This window comes from Apium graveolens, chromosome 4 (genome assembly GCF_009905375.1).
Source record: "Apium graveolens cultivar Ventura chromosome 4, ASM990537v1, whole genome shotgun sequence".
NCBI lineage: Eukaryota > Viridiplantae > Streptophyta > Magnoliopsida > Apiales > Apiaceae > Apium > Apium graveolens.
Window position 1 is genome coordinate 83478803 of NC_133650.1, and position 23897 is coordinate 83502699.

The 23897-nt window shown below is 37.5% G+C and overlaps 2 protein-coding genes across 5 annotated transcripts; one reads left to right on the forward strand and one right to left on the reverse strand.

The window, feature by feature from the left end:
• The first annotated feature begins 2388 nt into the window (after positions 1 to 2388).
• LOC141718124 (AP2-like ethylene-responsive transcription factor BBM2) lies at positions 2389 to 4341 on the forward strand. The gene is made up of 6 exons (XM_074520492.1): positions 2389 to 2780; positions 2915 to 2923; positions 3015 to 3103; positions 3203 to 3276; positions 3365 to 3492; positions 3605 to 4341. The coding sequence occupies exons 1-6, from the start codon at positions 2468 to 2470 to the stop codon at positions 4183 to 4185; spliced, it is 1194 nt and encodes a 397-aa protein (XP_074376593.1). The 5' UTR covers positions 2389 to 2467; the 3' UTR covers positions 4186 to 4341.
• An 8475-nt stretch (positions 4342 to 12816) lies between these two features.
• LOC141718126 (uncharacterized) lies at positions 12817 to 18032 on the reverse strand. 4 transcript variants are annotated; one of them, XM_074520496.1, is made up of 2 exons: positions 15811 to 18032; positions 12817 to 13219 (listed from the first exon to the last, which is right to left on the reverse strand). In XM_074520496.1, the coding sequence occupies exon 1, from the start codon at positions 17933 to 17935 to the stop codon at positions 15917 to 15919; it is 2019 nt and encodes a 672-aa protein (XP_074376597.1). In that variant the 5' UTR covers positions 17936 to 18032; the 3' UTR covers positions 12817 to 13219; positions 15811 to 15916. The 4 variants fall into 4 exon arrangements, with proteins under 4 accessions (XP_074376597.1, XP_074376596.1, XP_074376594.1 ...); XM_074520495.1 differs by having other exon boundaries at positions 12817 to 13225; XM_074520493.1 differs by lacking the exon at positions 12817 to 13219 and adding an exon at positions 15049 to 15285.
• Between the last annotated feature and the right edge of the window lie 5865 nt (positions 18033 to 23897).

The following is a 23897-nucleotide window of genomic DNA, read 5'->3' on the forward strand; positions in this document are numbered from 1 at the left end:
AAATTAAAACTTGTAGTAAAATGTGTTCATGCAGAAATTAAGCTTGCAGAAAATAAAGAACACAAATCTTCAAAACTCACTTAATTTTATATTAAAATTAAGAATGTTTTGCTACAAAATTTCTAGGCTCTTTGTTGATAAAGAGCTTAGCTTCTTCTTGAGAGAGTTACAAGATTTCTATCTAAAGTGTTACTTCTGACTGAAGGACCAGTGTTAAATTTATAATTCACTTAATTGTTGGTTTATACAGTGTACAATAAGACATGTTATTAGCTTTTCTAAACTTTCACTTGTCATTTCTATTTATAGAAAAGTAACTCTTCCACTTCTGGCTTAGCATATCTTTAGCATCCTGTGATTATCTTGATCTTCCTCTGTCAGTTAATCTTCACCATTGATCTTGCACATTCTTCAAACTGCTTTTTGTAGACTTGTCAATTCATCTGGTTGAATTGTTTGTTGATTGTTTATCTTGAATATTGAACTAGTCTGTGATTTTGTACTTTGAGAATTTCACTCGAGATCTCCAATTAGGCATATAGAGATCTTGACATCTCGATAAGTATAATGACTTATCGAGATCTTCAATGCAGTGAATTTGACTTATAGAGGTCTCTGAGTTCTCGAATGAAACTTTAGCTTGTCGAGATCTCTCAGTATCATGTTTTCACTTTGACTTGTCGACATCTTAGAGTTCTCTAGTGAATTTTGACTTATCGATATCTATGAGTTCTCTAGTGAACTTTGACTTATCCATAACTCAGAGTTCATTAATAAATGTAGACTTGTCGATAACTCTGAGTTCTCTAGTGAAGAAATGACTTGTCGATATCTCCAACCTTCATGTCTTCTTGACTTGTCGATATCTCTCTGAGTTCTCTAGTAGCTTTCCTGACTTCTCGATAAGTCATTTGTAGTTCTCGAATGACTTCTCTATAACACTAAATCTGTGACTTGTAGAGATCTTGACTTAGAGTATTTTTAACCAAACAAATTTATTCAACTCCAAGCTTCTTCAAAAAATTTCTGAGACATGATCACCTTGATCTTCTTCCAGATAGAATCCTTAGGCTTGATACTGTTTCAGGAAAAAGACTCAAGTCAGCTCCTTTGCATTTTTACAGACTTTAAGTATTACAAGTACAAAATACAAATTTAGATTACAATACAATTTACTTAGAGTTGACGAATTGTCTTAGTCTTTTTAAGGTACAGGCATGTTTTATACAAAAGATTTGAATCGAGCAAGAGAAGGGGGAAAAGTGATAGAAAAGGAAGGCACTAGACGGCAACACAAACACACACATATAACACATAAAAACTGAACACGGCAAACACAAGAAAAAACACTCACAAATGTATCTCTAGTTTGTTACTCTATCTTCCATAAATATCCACACATTGTAATCATACATAATATCATAGTGAAATACTTTAGATTGGGTAATCAGCTTCACCTGCGATTTTTACCTATTCGTTGATTTTTCGTGTCACCAATTCGTTATCTCATTTATATTATCGTTCATACTATTTCTTGCATTTATTTCATTATAATCTAGAGTTATCCTTACCATTTAACCCCCAAATTTTGGTAAAAATAACATGCAATTCGATAACTAACCCTTTAGTTTTAAACAAGTAGTTAGCATCCGTTAATTCCATAGAAGTAATCGTCATTAAGAGATTACTACATAAAATATAGTATAAAATATTTGCAATCTTGGTAGGCGAAGAACCCCAGAAAATTCTTCAGTAAAGAGGTACATGTCTAGATTTTTGCTGTCAGCCTGTCAACACCACTTCCTAACTAAATACAAACTGTTCTCTTATATATTAAGCCAAACAAAAACTTGGATCATGCAGGATTTAGATGTTTAATTTCCCCCAAGTCAAGTGACGGCCATTTTCGGATATTGGATGACTAGGAACATCATTACACATTCAAAATTTATAACTAGTAAAACTTTAATAACTAAAATTTTAATTTATATTGATCTTAAGCAATTAACAATTGTTCATAATCTCAAATTTCTCATCTTTTCGAGAAATTTCATATATTATGAGAAAATTTTAATATGCATATCCTTGTTTGATGCTGCAAGAAAATGTCAAGTTGTATAAGTTGTTTAGGCAAAAAGTAGGTTTTTTTAATTTACTTCATTACTATATATAACAAGCATTTGAACAATCTGAAACAGTTAAATAACTTGGTATAGGTTCTACAGCTAGCACACAGAGTGTGGACATGCCAAATTTGTTTTTAAACTGTTAAGATGCTTCAAGAACATTGAACTCATCGACCTTTCATGTCTCATCTAACATTATATTGTGACAACTAAAAACAAAAATTATATTATAACCAAAAGAAGGCAACTAATTATATATAGTAGAGGCACACCTTATAGGAAAACCAAGCACACAATCGAAGACAAAAGCCAAAATAATCAAAGAGTAAAAGAAAGGATAAATGGCAACAATGCTCATCAAGAGGGAAGAAAAACCTGCAAGGAGACGTTCGAGCATGGCTGACGGGGAAGGCCAAGACGTAAAGCCTGTCAAAAGAAGAAGAAGAGATGCAGCTGCAATTGCTCGTAGCTGTGATACTACTCAACAGCCACAGCCACAACAAGCTGATCCGGCTTCTGCGCCTGCTCCTACGACTGTTAAGAGAAGTTCAAGATTCCGCGGTGTTAGCAGGCATAGATGGACAGGGAGATATGAGGCACACTTGTGGGATAAACTTTCTTGGAACGTTACACAGAAGAAGAAAGGAAAACAAGGTAATTATTTTGTTTATTTATTTTTATACTTAATTTTCTGGTACTTCACTGCTTAAATTCTGGTGCTGATATGAAATTTTCTCTTGTGTCTTATTATTTGGATCACTTTGGATTGTTATGGTTGCACTGGACAGTCTATCTCGGTGAGTTAATTTTATAAGACTGTTCAGTTCATGATTTTTGGGACCATGCATCAATAGAAACTAACAAGCTTTCATATTTAAAAAATTCCAGGAGCTTATGATGAAGAAGAATCTGCAGCGAGAGCATATGACTTGGCTGCACTCAAGTATTGGGGGACGACGACTTTTACTAATTTCCCGGTATGTCAGCTAATATACTTGATCATTACACGTTACACCAGTAAAAAAATATGCACATAGTGAGTTCAAACATCTAACCAACACTTGAATCTTATGAAGGTCTTTGAATACGCTAGCGAGCTACAGATTATGCAAGGTGTAACAAAGGAGGAGTACCTAGCCTCACTACGAAGGTACGACTTCCTAACGATGAATATTTGTCAAAAAAGTCACTAGCCTCCTATGTCTGTCATTAACATTAATTTCTTTTATTTGTTACAGAAAGAGCAGTGGCTTCTCTAGAGGTGTATCCAAGTACAGAGGAGTCGCAAGGCACCATCACAATGGAAGATGGGAAGCCAGAATCGGGAGAGTTTTTGGAAACAAATACCTTTATCTTGGAACTTACAGTAAGTTGCTCTTCTTGTGCAGTATGGTTTACCTATTAAAACTTAGAAAATAACAAATTCAAATTGAAATTTAGTTTATTAGTACCTGATCAGATGGCTCATGTGTTCACAGGTACTCAAGAGGAGGCTGCTCGTGCCTACGACATAGCAGCAATAGAATACAGAGGGATTAACGCAGTCACAAACTTTGACTTGAGCACTTACATAAGATGGTTGAAGCCAGGAGCAACATCTCCAGGTATCCCTCAGGTACCAGAAATAAACGTTGAATCTCAATCAATGACATACGATAACTTCAATACAAGCAAGGAAGGCCAATCTTCCTTCTACAATTCCAAAGCTTTCTCCGTAGATGAAATAAAAACTGAGCAAAAGCAAGAGGCACTGCCAAGAAATCACTCTCTTACTTCATTCAACAAGAAATCTTCTTCTCCAACGGCACTCAGCCTACTCCTCAAGTCATCAATATTCAAGGAACTGGTAGAGAAGAACTCCCTTATCAATAATGAAGAGAACGATATTATCGAGGAAACAACAAACCAGCCACAGATGAGCAGCGACGATGAGTTTGGTGAGGTAGTTTATGATGGAATAAACGGTGAAATCCCGTTTTCATTGTCTTCTACTACTGATAACAGTTTTGAGTTTCAAGGACAGTTCAGCTTTAGTAGCCTGCTAGGAACATTGATATAGAAAAAGCTTGTCATGACTGTCAGTATAACTGGATACCTGATAATCTTCATTTCGTGTTAAATTTATAGGAAGAGTTATGAGTGTATTCAATCGCATCTACATGTGATAAGAAACTTTCACTGTACATATATAAATCAGAAGACATCCTTCTTGATATCTTCTTAAGTGAATTAGACAACCGTCGTCTGCATATTCTTTTTTCTTCTACATATATGCCTATCAAGTTTAAACATGATTCGAGAAAGAAAATACGGGTGAACGATTTTAATGATAAACCTAGGCAGAGATTATCGAATATAGGCCACCTGATGTTCATGCAATATGGTAGGACATCTTCGTCTTTCCCTCTTGAACAAAATTCGAGTACAAAATTTTGGCAGATCGATTTTATGATAAACCTCAGCGAAAATTATGGATTCTAGGTAACTTTTTCTTGATTATACGATTCTGTGCCATGATGCAATTCGGGATAGCTTGTGTACTTGACATGAAACAAAGGAAGGAAAGTGTACATCCCTTTAAATTTTCCACGAAAACCGCTTCGAAATATTTGATATTGGGTGCAAATACCTTTTCCCGCTTTAAAAAAGGTGGTCAGGTAATTAGAAAGTATGAAAAAATTCAAAAAAAGGGAGTCAGGTAATTAGAAAGTATGTAAAAAATCAAAATGAAGAATTTTAAATAAAAGTAAAGTGTACATTTTGTGTGTCAGACCATTTTATATACCAAATTTCAAAAACTCTTATTTTGTGTATTTACATTTCAAACTTCGTAGCAGTATGTGCACATCCGTCAAATGGTATTGATGTCGTTACTTTTTCTAAGAACATTTCTGCCAATTTATCACATAATGGTTATATATACGCTGCAATGACAGGACTTTGCCTTCCTCGTTATTTATCCCCAAACATGAGACCCTAATTATATAACTGAGTTCTCTCCCAACACAGAAATGGCAGACAATATAGCTAACAATGACGACATTCTCGATCTGGCTTGCGATTGTATGTGCATGAGCGTAGTTAAGATTCGTGGGTACGGTGAAGACGGTGTGAGGAGATTTAGAGAATTTGTTGAAGAAGAATGTGGCTATCACATGTGTATAACCCACCACTTGGATCTCGAGTTGTAGCAGCGATTGAGGAGCTGAAGGACCAGTATGCTGAGCAGGTGCATAGTTTCAAGCGCAGGATGGATCGTCTGATCTAATAAATTGAAGCTGAGATGAGTGGGGTCAGGAAGAATCAAGTTTTCACTGTCATCGTGATATTTCTATTATTCTCGCTAATGATGAACATGGTTTTCCGGTGCCGTTGGACAGAAAACTGTGGTTGAAGATGAATGATACGAGTCATTGGATGATAAGGCGAATGGCGCACTTGTAGTTCCATGAATGGTATTTGTTTTGTGGTGGTTGTTGTCGGTAGTAGTTGTTTTGTGGTAGTTCTTATCTTCTGTATCTATGGCAGTTATGTTATGTTAGGCTTGAATCTTAAGATTACTGTAATCTTTATATTTTCAATGTAATGTGAAACTTACTCTTTACGTTACATAATCTATTGCGACTACATTATATTGTCTAATGGTCACACAAATATATGGTCACAAAAATATCATTCAAATTGAACCTCGTAGAGATTACATTAGCTTGTTCAATGGTCACATACAAGACCATCCAAAATAGACATAGTCAACATTAAATTACAATATAACACATAATCACTAGGAATTTTCTATTTCAATGATCACTTCCAATTAATCCAAAATACACTAGTTCAAATTAACATGTCATACTAAGGAGACTATGAAAATTATAAAACCATGACTTTAGATAGTTGTCATGGTTCAAATCTTCCAAACAAGATTTTTCCTCAATTTTGCTTGCATTTCTGTTCTTCTGGTCTTTACATGCTCGCCGGTTGTTGTGGTCCCTTGTCCTTGAGCATTTATTTTCTGTGCTTGAATGTGAAGTGGGGTATTTTGAACATTACTTCTTTTAGTTCTCTTCTGTAACACCCCTCCTTGAGTGCCTTCAGCCATTTTGTTCAATGGGGGTCTCCTTGCAATATTTGGTGCTGTCCAGAAGCATTTGTAGAAATATTGTTCCTTACCTTACTTCTGTTGGAAGCGTAGATTGGCCTTGAACAAATATATAAAAGCTTTGTATAACACAAACACACACCTGTATATATTAATAACAATAATAAACTACAGCTTATATACTCTTGACACAAACACAAGGCTCCTGCCTTTTTCTTTAACAAAGAGCTTCGGCTCTGATTTTTTTTCTCAACTACAACTCTTCTTTTTCTTTTCTTTTTGTACATATTACAATACCTATTTGCAGCCTTTTTATAGGCTTGAACAAACATAAGGTTACATCATTGCTTACAGCATCATATTTATTATAACAACTAAACCGTGTATTGAGAACATATGCAGCCTACCTTTATTTGCTCCACAATTTTCTCCACACTGTGTATGCATGCATGTGCTTTGGATTTTCCTGCCTACCATATTTTCAGGAAGCTGTATGTGTCTCTCATCTTATTCACACTTGTATTTTATTTATTATGTTTATGGAGAGTTTGACTTCTAACACTCCCCCTCAAACTCGACTTTCCATTCCAAGCTTCTTTTTCATTTTTTGAAATACGTCCGGCTTCAACGGCTTTGTAAAAATATCTGCTAAATTTTCTTCAGTCCTACAATGTACCAACTCCACAATTTTTCCGTTCACCTGCTCTCGAATAAAATGATATTTTATGTTGATGTGCTTGCTGCGACTGTGTGACACCGGATTTTTCGCGAGTGAAATAGCAGATTTATTATCCACATAAATAGTAATAAATAGTAGTGATGTAAGCCCTGATGTAATGCATGCATATATGAACCTATAAATAGGCTGGTCCTCTCTGAATGTAATAGTATACACAGAAGTGAGTTTGTAAAGCAACAGAGAGAAAGAAATAAGGCCGTACCCTTGTGTCAAGCTGTAGCTTTGTGGTTGTGAGATTTAAAATAAACTTGGTGTTTGTTTCAATATCAAAGATATACAGTGTGTGTTTGAGTCATATCAATTTGATCTATATTAAGCCCAAGCCCATATGACTCAAACATATAGATCAAATTGATATGACTCAAACACACACTGTATATCTTTGATATTGAAACAAACACCAAGTTTATTTTAAATCTCACAACCACAAAGCTACAGCTTGACACAAGGGTACGGCCTTATTTCTTTCTCTCTGTTGCTTTACAAACTCACTTCTGTGTATACTATTACATTCAGAGAGGACCAGCCTATTTATAGGTTCATATATGCATGCATTACATCAGGGCTTACATCACTACTATTTATTACTACATAGACTTTTACCAGCCTACAATACTGACTAACTTAACATGCAGCCTACCATATTTTACGTATCTATAATTATTGCCAGCCTTCAGACCTTATCTTGACAACCCAGCCTTCTAATCTTGAACAACTGTTATATGCTACGCATTTCAAGGGAGACTTCATCACATCTCTTGTATGAATTCTTGACCATGCATGCAGGTTGCCTACCATAATATATGCTTCTCTGTTGCTGGATATATAGCTGGTGCCTGGTGTAGTGTCAACCTTGAATACTATCACCATAATTTATTACACACGCCACCTTGCATGTATTGGTAATCTAGTGCCCACCATATTTTTAGGAATTAACTTCTGGTTGCTGCTCTTATTTTCTTTCCTTCATATTACTACATCTATAACCCAGCTGTATGTTATTTATTTCAAATTATGGAAGAGTTTGAATTCTAACAACTTCTTGTAGTCTCAGGAGCAGCACTTACATTACATTCAGTAGATCCCCCACCACATTGGGTTTCATTACTTGCAATAGATTTCTTCTTTGAAGCTTTGGCCCTTACTTTGACAGTTTTTTCACATCCATTGTCTCTATTAGTTGCCTGTGTCATTACATAACAATCATCATCACAAACACCATCATTATACATTTATACATTGATGAGGAAAATGCAAAATAAAATGTACTTACCCTGGTTGGACAAGTCCTGATGTTGTGATTTAGCACACTATATTAGGTGCACTTAATTTTAGTATTTTGCCTCTTCAGCTTTGTTCCAGATGCATCAACCATGTCACTAGCCTTGTTCCTCTTCTTCTTTGGCCTACCAGGCTGCACCTTAACATCTAGTGGCAAAGATTTTAGAAATGGAGTTTCAGTCCACTCGATTTTCCCACATATTGGCTCCACTATGCTGGTGCTGGTATAACAAGATAGGAACATGTCCTTGCTATATGACAAGTGAATGAAGGGCTCATAGGGTTTCTTGCTACATGCTACACATGCACAGGTATGGTAGCAAGGGAGGACAGAAAGATCCCACTTCTTACATGCACATGTATGAGCATCTAAATCTGCAACCATCTGATAACCTCCTGATGACATGGTTATCAAGTACTTGGCACCTCCACTCCAGAGAACATGACATGTTGTGCAAGACATGCATGTACATAACAAGATTAAGTTAAATTGACAACCCTAAAATTAAGTTGTATGATAACCTATATTTGTATTCTGTAATTGTATTTCATGAGTCCGTAAAAATGTTTAGTAAATTAGACTGGAGGATTTTTCTGTGAATAACCTTTCAAGTTAAGGAATAAACTCTAGAAGAAGATCAAATACTGATCAAACCTCAGAGAGAAGTGTAGTAGCTTGGATTTGAATAACACTGTTCTATGAAAAATATTCTAAGTCAGATATTGACAAGTCACGGATCAAGAGATATCGAGAAGTTTATCGAGAAGTCTAAAATGACTTGCAGAGAAGTCCCAAGAGATATCGACAAGTCATTTCTACATGTCGAGATCTCAGAGATATCGACAAGTCATTTCTGCATATAGAGATCTCAGAGATATCGACAAGTCAAATTCTTCATGTAGAGATCTCAGAGATATCGATAAGTCATTTCTGCATATCAGTTCATGGCCACTTATAAAAAAAGATTTATATCCTCAGTTACCCACACTCCTTACACATACTTATCAACTATAGCAGACTCATTATCAGATTCACACAAGTCAAAGTAATCATATCAACCACCCACAAGTCAAAGCAATCATATTACTTTATACATGCTTCCGGTCAATATACGTTGTAAACAAATATTAAAAATCACACATTCTGTATATATATGTTGACTATGGCTTCCACAACACCGCATACAAAATTCATAATTTTTCCATAAAACCTAATTAAACACACCCCACACGCATACCCTACACAAACCCTAGTTAACAACAACATGCCCTACACACATGTAACCCTATTTATAGAAAACATACTCATTTCCGTATCTATATGTTGACTATGACTTCCACAATACCGCATACAAAATTCATAACTTTTCTATAAAATCTTAATTAAATGTACCCTACTTTAGGGCTGAGATAAAAATTGAAATGAAATTGAAACTAAGCCAAAGCCGATAAAAATTGATTAAAACCGAACCGATAAAAATCGAACCGAATTAAAACCGAGAAACCGAAAAACTGAACCATTATTAATAGTCCAATTTCGGTTTTGGAGTTAAATAGAACCGAAAAAACGAAATCTAATCGATTATTATAATATATTAATAAATAAAAATATATGTTATATAAAATTTATATATCGTACAAATATAAATATATAATTTATGAAATTAAACTATGGGCCAGTATTTTTATTATTTGGGGCTGTCCAAATTCATAATAGAGTCCTAACTCCTAACTGATAATAGAGTCTCTGCTGCTTCTTTAAAGTCTTTAGCTACTGATGTAATCAACTGGAGTAGCAGTAGTGATTTAGGCAGCAGTGATTTGATTTTGGGGTGTATTCATTTCAGATTTTAAAAAATTGTTAATTATCTATGAATTTTAAAAGATTTTCGTTGATTTCAATTATTCATGGATTTTGATGAAGTTGATCCAAAATCTTGTAGAGTCTTGCAGATTTTGTGGAGTTTATTAGAAATCCATCAAAATCTCATGTATTTTGAAGAGATTTCAAGATATTAAAAATGTACTAGCAAATCCATCAAAATCCACAACTTTTTTAAATAAAAGAAAATTCATGTACTTTTGAATACCATCAGATTTTGATGGATTTTTAAAATCCAAATTGAATACCACCAAATTTTGATTGACTTTTTAAAATCTAAATTGAATACATTCAGATTTTAAAATATTTTTTCCAATCCTTATTGAATACCTTCAGATTTTAAAGGATTATTTAAAATCCAAATTGAATACCCATGATTTCTAAAATCTATAAAAATTATTTAAAATCCCAATTGAATACACCCCTAAATTAGAATTATCACCGTGCGGTCAATTTTTCTTAGTCCTACTCTGATACCGGATATAAGCTTAAACTACGTAATAACATGCTAATTTGGATAGTGAGGGAGTTTTAATTTTTTACAGAATGTTAACCGAAAATGAACTAAAACATGCATTGTAAAAGAGTAATAGAACCTCTCGTCAAGTAGTAATGTTTCCAATGCAGGGTTTTCGCTACAAAATTAATGCTTCATATTGAAATTCTTTTCTAGGATCAATTACTCCTTTTATGGGATTAATTACTTTGTAGCCATGTCATTCGTATATATTATACTTTCCTATATCAGGTTTCCACTCCCAAGCGAAATACTTTCAAGTTGTAATAATATATCTGTTGCCGGTTTTTAAACCGAAACCGAATAATTTTAACCTAACAGGGACTTTTGAAACCAAAACTTGTGATTCGGATGCAGTTGCGATTTTCTATTTTTAAAACCGAAAATCTTCAGTTTCGATTCTCATTTTATCAATAAACCGAACCGAAACGTGCTCTCCCCGACCCTACACAGATACCCCACACATATCATTATTAACAACAACATACCCTACACGTATACAATCCTAAATACAGAAAACCCTAATTAAACATAAAACTATAATTAAAGGATAAGAAGTTTTACCTTCATAATCAGGAGGTTCACTTGACTTGTAAATATCTTTATCTTTTGGAATCTCTATGCAATTACACCATTATTGAGGACGGACCAAGAACGGCAAGAGATGAATTGTGATGGGAAAAAATACGGGAATATATGATGAAAAATGATGGTGAGGAAGATCTATAATTGTTAATAAGATTAATTTAGGACAAATGAACCTTATTTATATATTGTTTGAAATGTTCTAAAAAATTTAACGACGTTAACAAAATTTGACGGATGTACATATATTGGTACGAAATTTGAAATGTAAATATACAAAATAGAAATTTTTAAATTTTGATATCTAAAATAGTTTGACATACAAAATGCATATATGTAAAATGCACTTTACCTTTTAAATAATGTGCACTAAGTTTGTGCAGAAGATGGACAAGACTGAGTCCAATTTGTGAGACTAAAGTATAGATTAAATTAGTATTCGGACATTCATACCAAAAGAAATGAAAACAAATAATGAATACGAACTTAATACACGTGCAATATAAGAATATTTACTTATATTTTCTTTGACAAAACTTTTTAAAGTATTTTTAATATTAATTTAAATTTAACAAATATATATTTCAAGAAATTATAATTATATATATAATTTATTTCATTTTCAATAAAAAAATTAAAACTTTCTTAAGAATAATATAGTAAAAAATACCTATCATATAACCATAATGTGATGTGAAGTGTGTTTGGGATCAAATTACATAAAATAACCAATCATTAATATGATAATCATAGGATTCCGACCTTAGATCTTTGATAGTATATTTATTTTAATATTAGATATAAGTCATATAATTGATTAAATATATGTTGATAAAAACTAACATGAAAACATTAGCTATAACCTAAATTAATCTACATCACTATGAATGGGCATTCACCTCGCCCCTACCAAACCCAGGCCTAATTCCCGTCTCCAGTTCGGGTCGTATAGGAAAAATTTTCAGGAATGGGACGTAAAACAGGGAAAGTTTTATAAATATTTCGGAAATAAGTCTCTCCGCTTCGATATCCAATTATATATATATATTAAAATATTTAATATATTATATTAAATAATTTATTAAAAATAAATAATATTTATCAAATTTGGGGATCGAGATAAGAATACCTCTCACCTATCCCTAATTTATTAAAATTATGGAAATAGCTTGGCCTACCCAAGTGCCCCGTGCCCGTGCCTAACATCACCGCTACGTATTATAGGTAGTAAGTTAGTATAGACTAAAAAATACATATGAGAAGTCTTCTCTTTAACGTGTGAAATGCGATAATTACTCGCTGCATGTTCATTTATGCAAGAGATGCAAGGAAAATTAGAAGCAGACCATGAATGAGTTTTGCATCCTTTGCTTCATGCAATTTGTTAGGGGCACCTGATGTTTATTCGAGAGTAAAGGTTGTTAAAACAAAATTATGAAGCAGCTGAATTCAGTTAACTGAACTTGTTGCTTAAGTATGGATAAATATATTTTTAGGAAAAGAATATGAATATGAAGGATAAAAGGAATGACATACATCAATGTCCACAAGTACATGTTAAACCCAAAGATATACGGCTCTCGTTCAATCCTGGAATCTTCCCTAATTTTATTGGCAAGCAAAGTAAATTACAAAAGCAAACTCTGCCAAAGACTCGTCTACTCATAATCACTCTGCAGTGCGACTGTGACCTACTGCACTAAGCACTGATCAAATTCCGAACATGGCTAAATAAAAATATATAGAATAAATGACAAAGAAAGAACTCTACTGAAGTCGGAAAACCTTTTCTAACTGTCCACATTGGAATCAATTCCTTTTTAGCTAAAATGGAGACGGTCTTCTAGTAAGCAGCTTAAGGCTTAAACATTTCGATCATTTAGTAACAAAGAGAAGAGAGCTAGAGAGGCACGAGCCATCTTCACTCACTAAAAATATACATCCCTTAGCAGCCACGTAAAAGGATGTAACAAGTTCGTAATCCACGAGTCTGCACCTTCACAAACAAAATGTGAAATAACTGAAGAATAAATGTAAATAATACAATTGCCCCCCCCCCAAATCTATTATTTAGCACTCCACTACCAAAAGAAATTAGCATAACGAGGTTCTCCAGGATGCCACACTAATTGTATCAAATTGATGCTACGAATTTCAATTTATTGAAATTATCCAGAATACCAAAAAGATTACATCGAACCACTTTTTCTGGTGTTCAAATCCAAACAAACCATAAACACATCCAGATCTAAGCAATATTGATAAATCTAGGCTGGCCATAATTAATATCAAGAACCATGAAAGTCCAGATTCACCCGGCATTTAGACCATACCAATAGAGCATCTCCAATAAATGTTGCCTAATGGGCAAAGTTTTTTTTTTTTTTTAAAAGCTATGCATTAAGAAACTCCTCCAAATCTCCAATTATAGGAGGACAAAACACTACAAACTGACAGAACAACAGTTACAGCACTAGTAAATCAAAAGACTGAAATGGAAACTGGAACTACCTAACTGCAGATAACCAAACTAAACAGACCAACAAAAGACAACTAAAAGATAAACCCAGCAACAGCACATATTAACTGATTCTGACAAGCAGGGCGGCTGAGTTATTATGACTGAACACCCCATTTGTTCCCACCTATCCAACATCTGAAAGAAGCTAGCCAATTGAGAACGTTTAGCAATCTTGCTTGACAATTTCCAGGAAACTATACAACACCAATAGTTCGCAACCTCTTAGCAGATCGCTACCGCAGATGCTCTTAGATGCTAAATTATAGGCAATAAGTTCCGCTTCTAGGATTGGTGTAAGTTAGCATTTTCTTTCATACAATTGTGTACTAAATTTCTCATTTCTATTATGTCCCGATTCTCCATTGATATTTTCTATCTCGCTCAATTTAATATGGTTATGGCCAGTGACTAAATCTGTTGTATCATGTTTAAATTGCTTACTTTGGTGATTAGTCAAAACTGAGGTTTTTGTCCACTGATCTTTGCTTCTACCAATTTACTGGCAAATTGAGTTTTTTTTCCACTTCAACTTTGCTTCTTCTATTTTAATGATATATCTAAGACGGGGTCATAAAATTTTAAATTGTAAAAAAAGATTCGATATAAAAAGTGGTGGAAAGGAATAATTCAATCATGTTGATTTTGGATTGAGTGATAAGCCATTTTCTATGATCCAGGGTTTCAGTGATTGTAATTTGTAATAAGTTGACTTTCAATTTTTTTGTTTCCTAATATTTACACAAAAGTTGGGCATATAATAGAAAGTAAAATAAATTATTAAGTCAGATTGTAGAAATTATAAATAACAACATATTTAAGAAAAGAAAAGGCTGGGATCACATGGTTACTAAGAAGAGTTCCTAACAAAGTCTCTAATGAGGTCAACCAAAATATGCTCTTGGGTTGGGTTACTGACTTATTGGTACAGCAGGAGCCCATATGGATTACTGCATCCTGATTTCAAATCTTTCTATTACTTGCTACTATAACCCACTTCAGTTACTTAGTAGATGAAACCATCCAAGTTTCCAAAAGTTAACAATTTCCTATATAATAAGAAAAGATTTATGGGTGAACAACCTTTCTTCAAAAGTTAAAGTACTCTCTTCTACTATGTGAGCACTTTTATGTTAGGACCTATCTGTTCATAAGTGGCGAGTAACATGTCTGTAGTTGCATCTCCTTGTTTCTATAGAAATGTAGTAATTCTAATTCCTGACTAACTAAAGACCCCCTCATAAGTTCTGTTAGTATATACTACAGCAGATATTGTAGTTGAGAAATGGCTGCACATAAAATAGGACAATAAGTGAGTAAAGATAATTACAACAAATGTAGATGTAGCAAAATGCCAAAATTACAATGAAATAATAGAAGCAAGTGCCCAAGGACTATTATCTCTATCTGTAAGATGTAGAAGAGACATACAACCACATTAATGCCATCAAGCAGATCTCAGAAAACAACAGTAAAATTTAGCAGTTCGGCCTTGAGCAGGTTCTTCTAGCCAAACTGATATGTTTCATATGCGGCCACTGTAATTTCAGAAGCATTATCTATTATTATCAAGTACCAAGTCTCATGGTATTTAGATATCAGAATATACTTGACCAGAGTTTATATTTATTCATACAGGGAGACATTTAAGTTCTTACTCTCACAAAGTATAACTATGGGACTGAAAGGAGTTAAAAAACAACACACAGAAGCAAAAAATATAACAGCTACCAATCATAATCCAAACAAATAAGATCTATCAGTGGCTGTACAATCTATGTTTACTAGGTTTCCACCATATAACACATTGCACAATTCCTATCGACAAAAGTGCTTGTGACAACATATGATTGTGTATTACCTTCTCAAATATCATATTCAAAAGTGCTTACTTTTAGAGGTTCAGATCTTGTTTAGCTCACTACCGAAACTAATTGCAAATATCATCACAGCTACATAGCAAGATGGAAGAGAGTTTACCAAAGGAAGCTTTGGAGTCGAAAGTAGCTACTTTACAGAAAATAAAAACAAATTAGCTAGAAGTCGACAAAGCTAGTTCATACTTGTTTCTCCGAGTGCTAGCTGCTGGCTGACCTTTAGACTTTCTCTCGTACAGAAAATACAGGTGGTATGTGATTTGAATAGTTACAAACTTCTGGTACAAAAGCTTCAAAACTGCTTCCTTTTATTTCTGAATAATTTCTCTCTTTGTGTGTATGCATAAATGAGAATAAAACATATCACTCCAGGAGTAGCAAGAGATGCCCATGGAATTGGTGGATCTGAGAAGCAAACAAGTGATGCCTCCACGTCTTGAGAAGCGGCATACACCAGAGAATGGATAGAATATAGATCATGGTCGGAAGACTTTACAAAATACAAAGCCATCTCAAAGTCAAAATGTGACAATGCAGATACTGCTTTATCCAGCTTGTACTTAAACAAGTTCCACCTTTGTATAAACTCAGCATGTTGATTCTGTTTAAGAAGCTTTCTTTCCCCACCATGTGCTGCTATTGAGTCAAGAACATCAATAGCACTTGTAATGCTGTAATTTAATGATGTGAGAAGAACATTCCTCCTAGCTGCATCTTTCTGTACAAAAGATAGTGAAATGATCTCTGAGAATGGCCCAAATGGTGTCTGCCCAACACTCCAAGTATAGTCTACCAAAGTAGTATTGTGTCTAGGGCTCCACAACAAATGTGTAGGTGACACTCCCCACATACTCTGCAAAATTGAACCAACAAGCGGTCTCTCTAATTCTCGAGTCTGTGTAAACACATGACGTCCATTACAACTATAATCACTCACAGTCTGTGTATTCTTTGTTCTAACAGCAATAACCATGTCTTTAAACGCAACAGACTGATGATACCGATCAAGCAACAAAATATTACTCGGGTCCAAATCAAATACATAAACAGGAAGAACTCTGCCATAGTCATCCTCAAATGGAAGCTTTGCTAACCTCCGCATCTCTTCAGATGAATCAGACAAAACCTGGTGCAATCGTTTGGAATCCAAATACTCGCTAACAATCAAAGTGTAATTCTCAAACAAGTACCTAGAAGTATATGCAGTAGTCGATCGCGATACAGCAAAAGAACAAACCGCGCACTCTTGTAAACTAACTTCATAATTCTTAAATTTCAATGACTGATCACCTAACAACAATCCACCATCACGAACCTCATCCATAAAAGTACTCTCAATTAACTTCAAATCAAGCCCTTTACTATCCTTATTATTCGAATGTATATGAATAATCTGAACAAGTAAAGAATTCTCAAACGGAACAGGAATTCTTAAAGAGGGCACAAGAAGTACCTGATAAGCACTCCAAATAAGTGAAGCCAAGTCAGCCAACAACGCTTTCTGCGACTTCGGTCTTCCGTGTAAAGCTGCCAAAGGATGAAACTCACCTCTAGGTAAAACCCCATCACCCGATAAAGCGGGACCATAATCCACAGGTCCTGCAGCTAAATCGATCCACAAGTACCTATCTTTCCCGGTCCAAACACTACCCAAACACTTGGTAAACGCAGGCGAAGACTCTCCATAACCATAATTATAAGCATAAGTCTTTGTTTGGGCACCTAAATTCATCAAATATATATAAACCCCTTCATGGGGTTTCTGTTTTTCGAAATCTTTCTTCACAATTTCATCGACAATCGTATAATCTATCGAAACCAACTGAGACCTTAACGAAGCCGGGGTTTTCAAGATTTCATCTTTAAGGGCATTAGACAAAAGATTAGACAATGAAGAAGGTGAATGTAATATATCTGTATGTAATGAATGTGATATAGATAAATGATGAGTTTGATATGAAAATGGAGCTATGATCTGAAACTTATCCGAAGTAATAGCTGCAGATATGAAGTTTGCAAGGAGAGTGGAAGATGAAGATGGGAAAGTGGGGCCCACGAGCTTGACAGTGATGGGGATGTTGAGATTTAGAGAGAGAAGAGAGGAGAGAGATGGTGGAGGGAGAGAGGGTAGAGAGAGAGATTTCTTGACGGAAGGTGGGAGAGAGATGAAAGAATCATTGGTGGCTTTTGGGTCAAAACGAGATTGTTGGGAGAGAAATGAATCTAAACCTAGAATTGGGGCGGCGGTGATTGTGGTGGTAATTAGGAGTATGTGGAGGAGTATGGCGGTGATGGTGGTGGGTTTGATCATTGTTTGCCCACTAGGGTTTTGTTAAACACAGAGAGAGAGAGAGAGAGAGGGAGAGAGAGAGAGAGATGAGTCTTGTTTTGGTGGTTTACTTGTTGCGAATAGAGTGGTCAATTTTTTGGTAGAAAGATTTACTGTGCGGTAAAAAAATTGTGTGTAGTAAATTGAGACTTCCAAATGACCTGTACATAAAAATGTAATCACTACATATAAGTATAGTACTACTACATTCTACACCAAACGCAGAGTCATGGTTCTTGGAATGTTGCAATTCTTGAATTCTGTTTGGTTTTTTGATGTTGTATATGTTGTAATTTGGCAAGTAATTTTTAAATTTTGTAGAATTCTATGTATAATGTATTGAATGGAATATTGGGAAATTAAGGAGGGTTTGTTTTTTCTTTTTAGTGCTTTGTTTGTGATGATTTCAAAAATGATGTCTTGTATGGGAACAATTTGAGCCACTGTATTATAGTTCATTTAAGCACCAGTGCACCAGCTTAACATATCGAATTCTAGAAACATGTTAGTCCAGGTGATAATGATAACTCCCGGTGGCGGGGATGCACCTTTGACGGCGTTCTGGATCCTTCTCCGCTGTAGAGGTGTAGTTGTGGTTGGGTTCCTACAAAACAACACCGGAAGGGGGGGTTAGAGTCCCGCGGCGCCTCCGGCGTGAGAGTAAGAACTAGCTTTTTGGGAAGATGAAGATGAATATGAATGTAAGGTTGTTGTGTGTGTATGAGTGTGAAAGAATGATTAACCCCAAAAACTCACCTTCTTGGGTTATTTATAGCCCAAGGATAGGGTTTTGGGGTTGGTACATTTGAATCGTAGCCATTGGTTCTGGGAGCGGAGGACACCTGGCGGGAGTGGATGATTTACACGTGTCAGCGCGGGACTGGTCGAGTAATGTTCTGAGGATCCTCTGATACGTGCCCTGATTATTCCCATAATTGATGTGTGACAGTTGTCCCCGTCACGTGCTTGGGCCAACGTCTCATGTGCTGGGGTTTATCAAGGTTTCGCTTGCGGGACTGAGCTCGTTAGGAGTGGTAGTGTGCGGGATTACTCCTTCCAGGAGCTGCGTGGAGTTAGGAGCCTAGGAGTAGGCCTCTCAAGAGCTGTACGGAGCTAGGAGCTTAGGATTAGGCCTATCAGGAGCTGTATAGAGTTAGGAGCCTAGGAGTAGGCCTTCCAGGAGCTGTATGGAGTTAGGAGCTTAGGAGTCGGCCTACCAGGAGCCATATGTACTATCATGTGCCCCCCACTCCCTTATGCAGATTTTCTGGATGGGGGAGTGAATTTGGGTTTGTTTGTAGAACATTAGCTTTTTATTGTTTTGTTGGAAGGAGTTGAGCTTTTCTTGCCCCCCAGTCCGGATTGCGCTGAGTTCGGCGAATCAGGACTAAGGTTGTTGTCCTTGTCCGGAGTTAAGCTTTTCTTGCCCCCCAGTCCGGATTGCGCTGAGTTCGGCTAATCAGGACTAAGGTGGTTGTCCTTGTCAGGAGTCGAACTTTTCTTGGCCCCCAGTCCGAATTGCGCCGAGTTCGGCGAATCAGGACTAAGGTGGTTGTCCTTATCGGGAGTTGAGATTTTCTTGGCCCCCAGTCCGAATTGCGCCGAGTTCGGTTAATCAGGACTAAGTTGGTTGTCCTTGTCAGGAGTTGAGCTTTTCTTGCCCCCCAGTCCGGATTGCGCCGAGTTCGGCGAATCAGGGCTAAGGTGGTTGTCCTTGTCAGGAATTCAGCTTTTCTTGCCCCTAGTCCGGATTTCGCTAAGTTCGGCGAATCAGGACTAAGGTTGTTGTCCTTGTCAGGAGTTGAGCTTTTCTTGCCCCCCAGTCCGGATTGCGCTGAGTTCGGCGAATCAGGACTAAGGTGGTTGTCCTTGTTAGGAGTTGAGTTTTTCTTGCCCCCCAGTCCGGATTGCGCTGAGTTCGGCGAATCAGGACTAAGGTGGTTGTCCTTGTCAGGAATTGAGCTTTTTTTGCCCCCCAGTCCGGATTTCGCTGAGTTCGGCGAATCAGGACTAAGGTTGTTGTCCTTGTCAGGAGTTGAGCTTTTCTTGCCCCCCAGTCCGGATTGCGCTGAGTTCGGCGAATCAGGACTAAGGTTGTTGTCCTTGTCAGGAGTTGAGGTTTTCTTGCCCCCCAGTCCGGATTGCGCTGAGTTCGGCGAATCAGGACTAAGGTGGTTGTCCTTCTCAGGAGTTGAGCTTTTCTTGCCCCCCAGTCCGGATTGCGCTGAGTTCGGCGAATCAGGATTAAGGTGGTTGTCCTTGTCAGGAATTGAGCTTTTCTTGCCCCCCAGCCCGGATTTCGCTGAGTTCGGCGAATCAGGACTAAGGTTGTTATCCTTGTCAGGAGTTGAGCTTTTCTTGCCCCTAGTCCGGATTGCGCTGAGTTCGGCGAATCAGGACTAAGGTTGTTTTCCTTGTCAGAAGTTGAGCTTTTCTTGCCCCCCAGTCCGGATTGCGCTGAGTTCGGCGAATCAGGACTAAGGTGGTTGTCCTTGTCAGGAGTTGAGCTTTTCTTGCCCCCCAGTCCGGATTGCTGAGTGGCAAGTAGTCCGGACTTGGAAGTTGAAACGGTTTTGGGGGTTTTCCCCCCAATTATTTGAATTATTACAGCTATAAGGATATGGAGAGACGTGCCGTAATAATTACTCTTTAATAATTACTGCTTATGATGGGTGGCTGGGATCGTGCCACGTGGCGTGGCTGTTAAGTTTTTCACTGCCTCTATAAAAGGAGGCCCTGCCCTCCTTTCTTGTTTTTTATCTTTCTTCATCTTTTCTCTCCACTTTTTCTGTTTTCTGTGACTCTTGTTCTTTGTTGCTCTTTCCGTCGCCGCCGTTTATTCCGCCGCCGCCGCTTATTACAGGAGTTTATGGTGGTTCTTTGCTGTTTCTTGGTCGTCCCCAATCTCTCCGTTATCTCTACTTTGTAAGCTTTTTCCCCTGCTTTTTTGCTTTTTGTTCCATTCTTTTAGTTTGCTGCTGTATTGAATTCTTTCTTTGTGCTATTGTGTTTGGTTTTTGTTGGATGTTTTTGTATGTATGTGTATATATGTGTGTTTTTGTCTATATTTTGGTGTTTGATTCTGTTTTGATAGTGTTTCTGGAATTAGGGTTTTCTGTTAGGGTCCGGACTTGGATACCTAGTCCGGAATCATTGGGTAGGATTTGTAGTTTGTAATTGGTTGGTGTTTTTGTGTTTCTGTGTCGTTTGAGTTCGGAGTAGTAGGCTAGTTTTGGTTGCTTGGCTTCGGGGTTTTTGCAGTTCAGAGCGCCTACTTAGTTTTGGATTTTTGTTTTATTTTGGATTGGGTCTCCGGACTGTCTGTTTTTGACTTGTAATAAAATTGATAATAGGGTAGTCCGGACCATCTAGCATTGAAGATAAATAAACTGTAGGGTTTTAGACTAAGCTTTGTCACTTGTTTTAGGTTTATGGTCCGGACTAAAGCTCTTGCCAAGGCCTACATAGCAATCAAGTTCAGATTCTGAGTCTTCTGCTGATTCTAAACGGGTTGAGATGGGGAAGAGGGCTTCCACTTCGGACTCTGAGGCAATAACGAATCTTACAGTTGCTAAAATATCTTCAAGAAAGGTACCCTGCAGTCCGGAGGGTTTGTGGGTGGAGAATTTGGGTTATTTTATTACTAAGAGCGAGGAGATAGAAAACAGCTTTTATTTTAGGAGCATTAGGTCCGGATACGCTAGGCAGCAGAACGCTGATCCGGGGCCTTATGATAGGGAGGCGTTTGATAGGAAATTTGCTGATAGCATAGTGTCTAAGGAGCACTATGAGCTCAAGAATGAGTACGCTGCCCTAGATCATGCGGCTCAGGATTCTGCGGTCCGGGCTGCCTTTCAGTTGAACCCCCGGGTCCAGTGGAGGTGGCCGACTCCGGACGAGAGGGCTCATCATAGACCGGCTGATGGGTTTATTCCGGTGTGGCTGGAGCATCTCCGGTCCGGGTGGAATCCATATTGGCATATGTTTTTGAAGCATCTGTGTAAATATGTGTACAAGCTTTCTCCGATGCAGATTACGCCTAATGGTATAAAGTGGATGACCTGGTTTATTGCTACTTGCAATCAGTTCAAGGTTCAGCCCACGTTCAAGCTATGGCATCATATCTTTCATTTGGTCCGGTCTAGTCAGTTCCCCTTATATGAACTTCGGTTTCGGGCTCCGGAGTGCGGCTATGGTGGTTCCTACAGACCTGTCATCTAGCAATCTTCGCTGAAGTATTGGAATGGGGAGTTGATCATTCTCCGGGGGTTAGACTTGCACTACTTACCCCACATTGCTTCAGAAGGGGTCCAAACTCGTTTCCGCAGAGATGTGCTCCGGGGCGATGCTATGCGGTTAATGTTTGCATTTTGTGAGTCTTTGGGTTTCCAAATGACCCGAGACACTTTTATGAATCATAGGACTATGCATAGATTAGGCTGTAAGTAGTTTTGCTTTTTGTCCGGACCTTTCATATGTTTCTTAGCTGCTTCCGTTCGCTTTGGTTGTTTGTTGGTTTTGACTTGTGTTTTTTCTTTATTTCTTGCAGGTTTGCCACACTACAATCCGGACATGTCATCCTCCGCGTACAGTGATGCTTTGAAAAGTCTGGGCAAGGCTTTCAAGTTGCCCAAGAAGAACGCTGTTGCTGGGTCCGGATCTAATGCCTCGGCTGAGGAGGGATCCCAGAGCAATGCGCATCTGAATCCGGAACCTGAAGTTCATGTGAACCAATCTACTCCGGAGCACAATGTTGAGCTTGATATCGGAAATGAGTTTGATAATCTTGAGGATCTTGGGCCTATTGGGGAGGTTCCGGGTGCTGATTCTGGACGGAGGAGAAAGAGGCTCCGTACTTTTGGGTCAAAACCTCCCCGGGCTGAAAATTTTGAAGCTGGCTCTGGGTCCGGGGCTGGTAAAGGAAAAGCCGTTGATGAAGAGGGTCCGGATGAGGGTGGTCCGGGGCTGGAGGAGAAAGTGGCTCGCTTCATGGCTGGGATTCCTACTCAAACTGAGTGGAGGAGGATGAATGAGTCCGGATTCGACGCCACTATGAAGGAATGTTCCCGGCTCTGGGGCCAGGTACTTCTGCTTTCTGTTATTTCTTGTTGCTTTGATTTGCCTTAGAATATTTTTTAAGTATCTCTGTTTTTTGCAGCTTGGTGGGTATATGGCCGGTTCAGCCTCTCTTGCATATAATGAGCTCAAAGGCTTCCGGACTGCTGTTGCCGATAAGGATGCTGAGATTATCCAGCTTCGGGATCAGATAATTATGAAAGACAATTCTCTGTCCGGACTGAATAAGCACCTGAATGAAGTAACCATCCGGGCGGAAAATGCTGAAAAGGAGGTTTCTGACTTGAAATCAGAGTTAGCTGAGCTCCGGAGACAGATGTCCGCTGTACGTCCGGAGTCTGAAGTTATAGCCGAATTTAAAAGATCTGAGGAGTACGATAGGGCCCTTGCCAATGCTGGTGCTCAGGAGATAGCTCGCTGCTGGCTGGTTGCTGAACGACACATCAAGACCAATCCGGAGGCCGATTGGGATAGCTTTGTCGCTGAATTCATCAAGGCGAAGGAGGACTTTGAGCTGGGGCTAGGGGATCCGGAGCCGTTTGACGGGCCCTGCCCTAGTTTCCTACCTTGTGATGCTCCAGAGCCTTGAATTTGTAATTTTGATTTATAACTCTGCTGCTGATTTGAAACTTGATAAATTTGGTGTTTGTAATATGTACTTTGCTCCGGGGTCGTTTGGGTCCGGCAACTCTTGATTTTTTTCTACTGTTTAGCTTTATTTTTGTTGCTTGTTTTTTGCCTTAGAATAATTTTCCAAGTAAAATTTATTGCACTAGTCCTGACTAATAGCTTATCCGGACTAATGTTTTCTTTTAGGTAGAAAATTCAATCCAAGTAAAATTGGTTGCTCTAGTCCCGACTAGTAGAT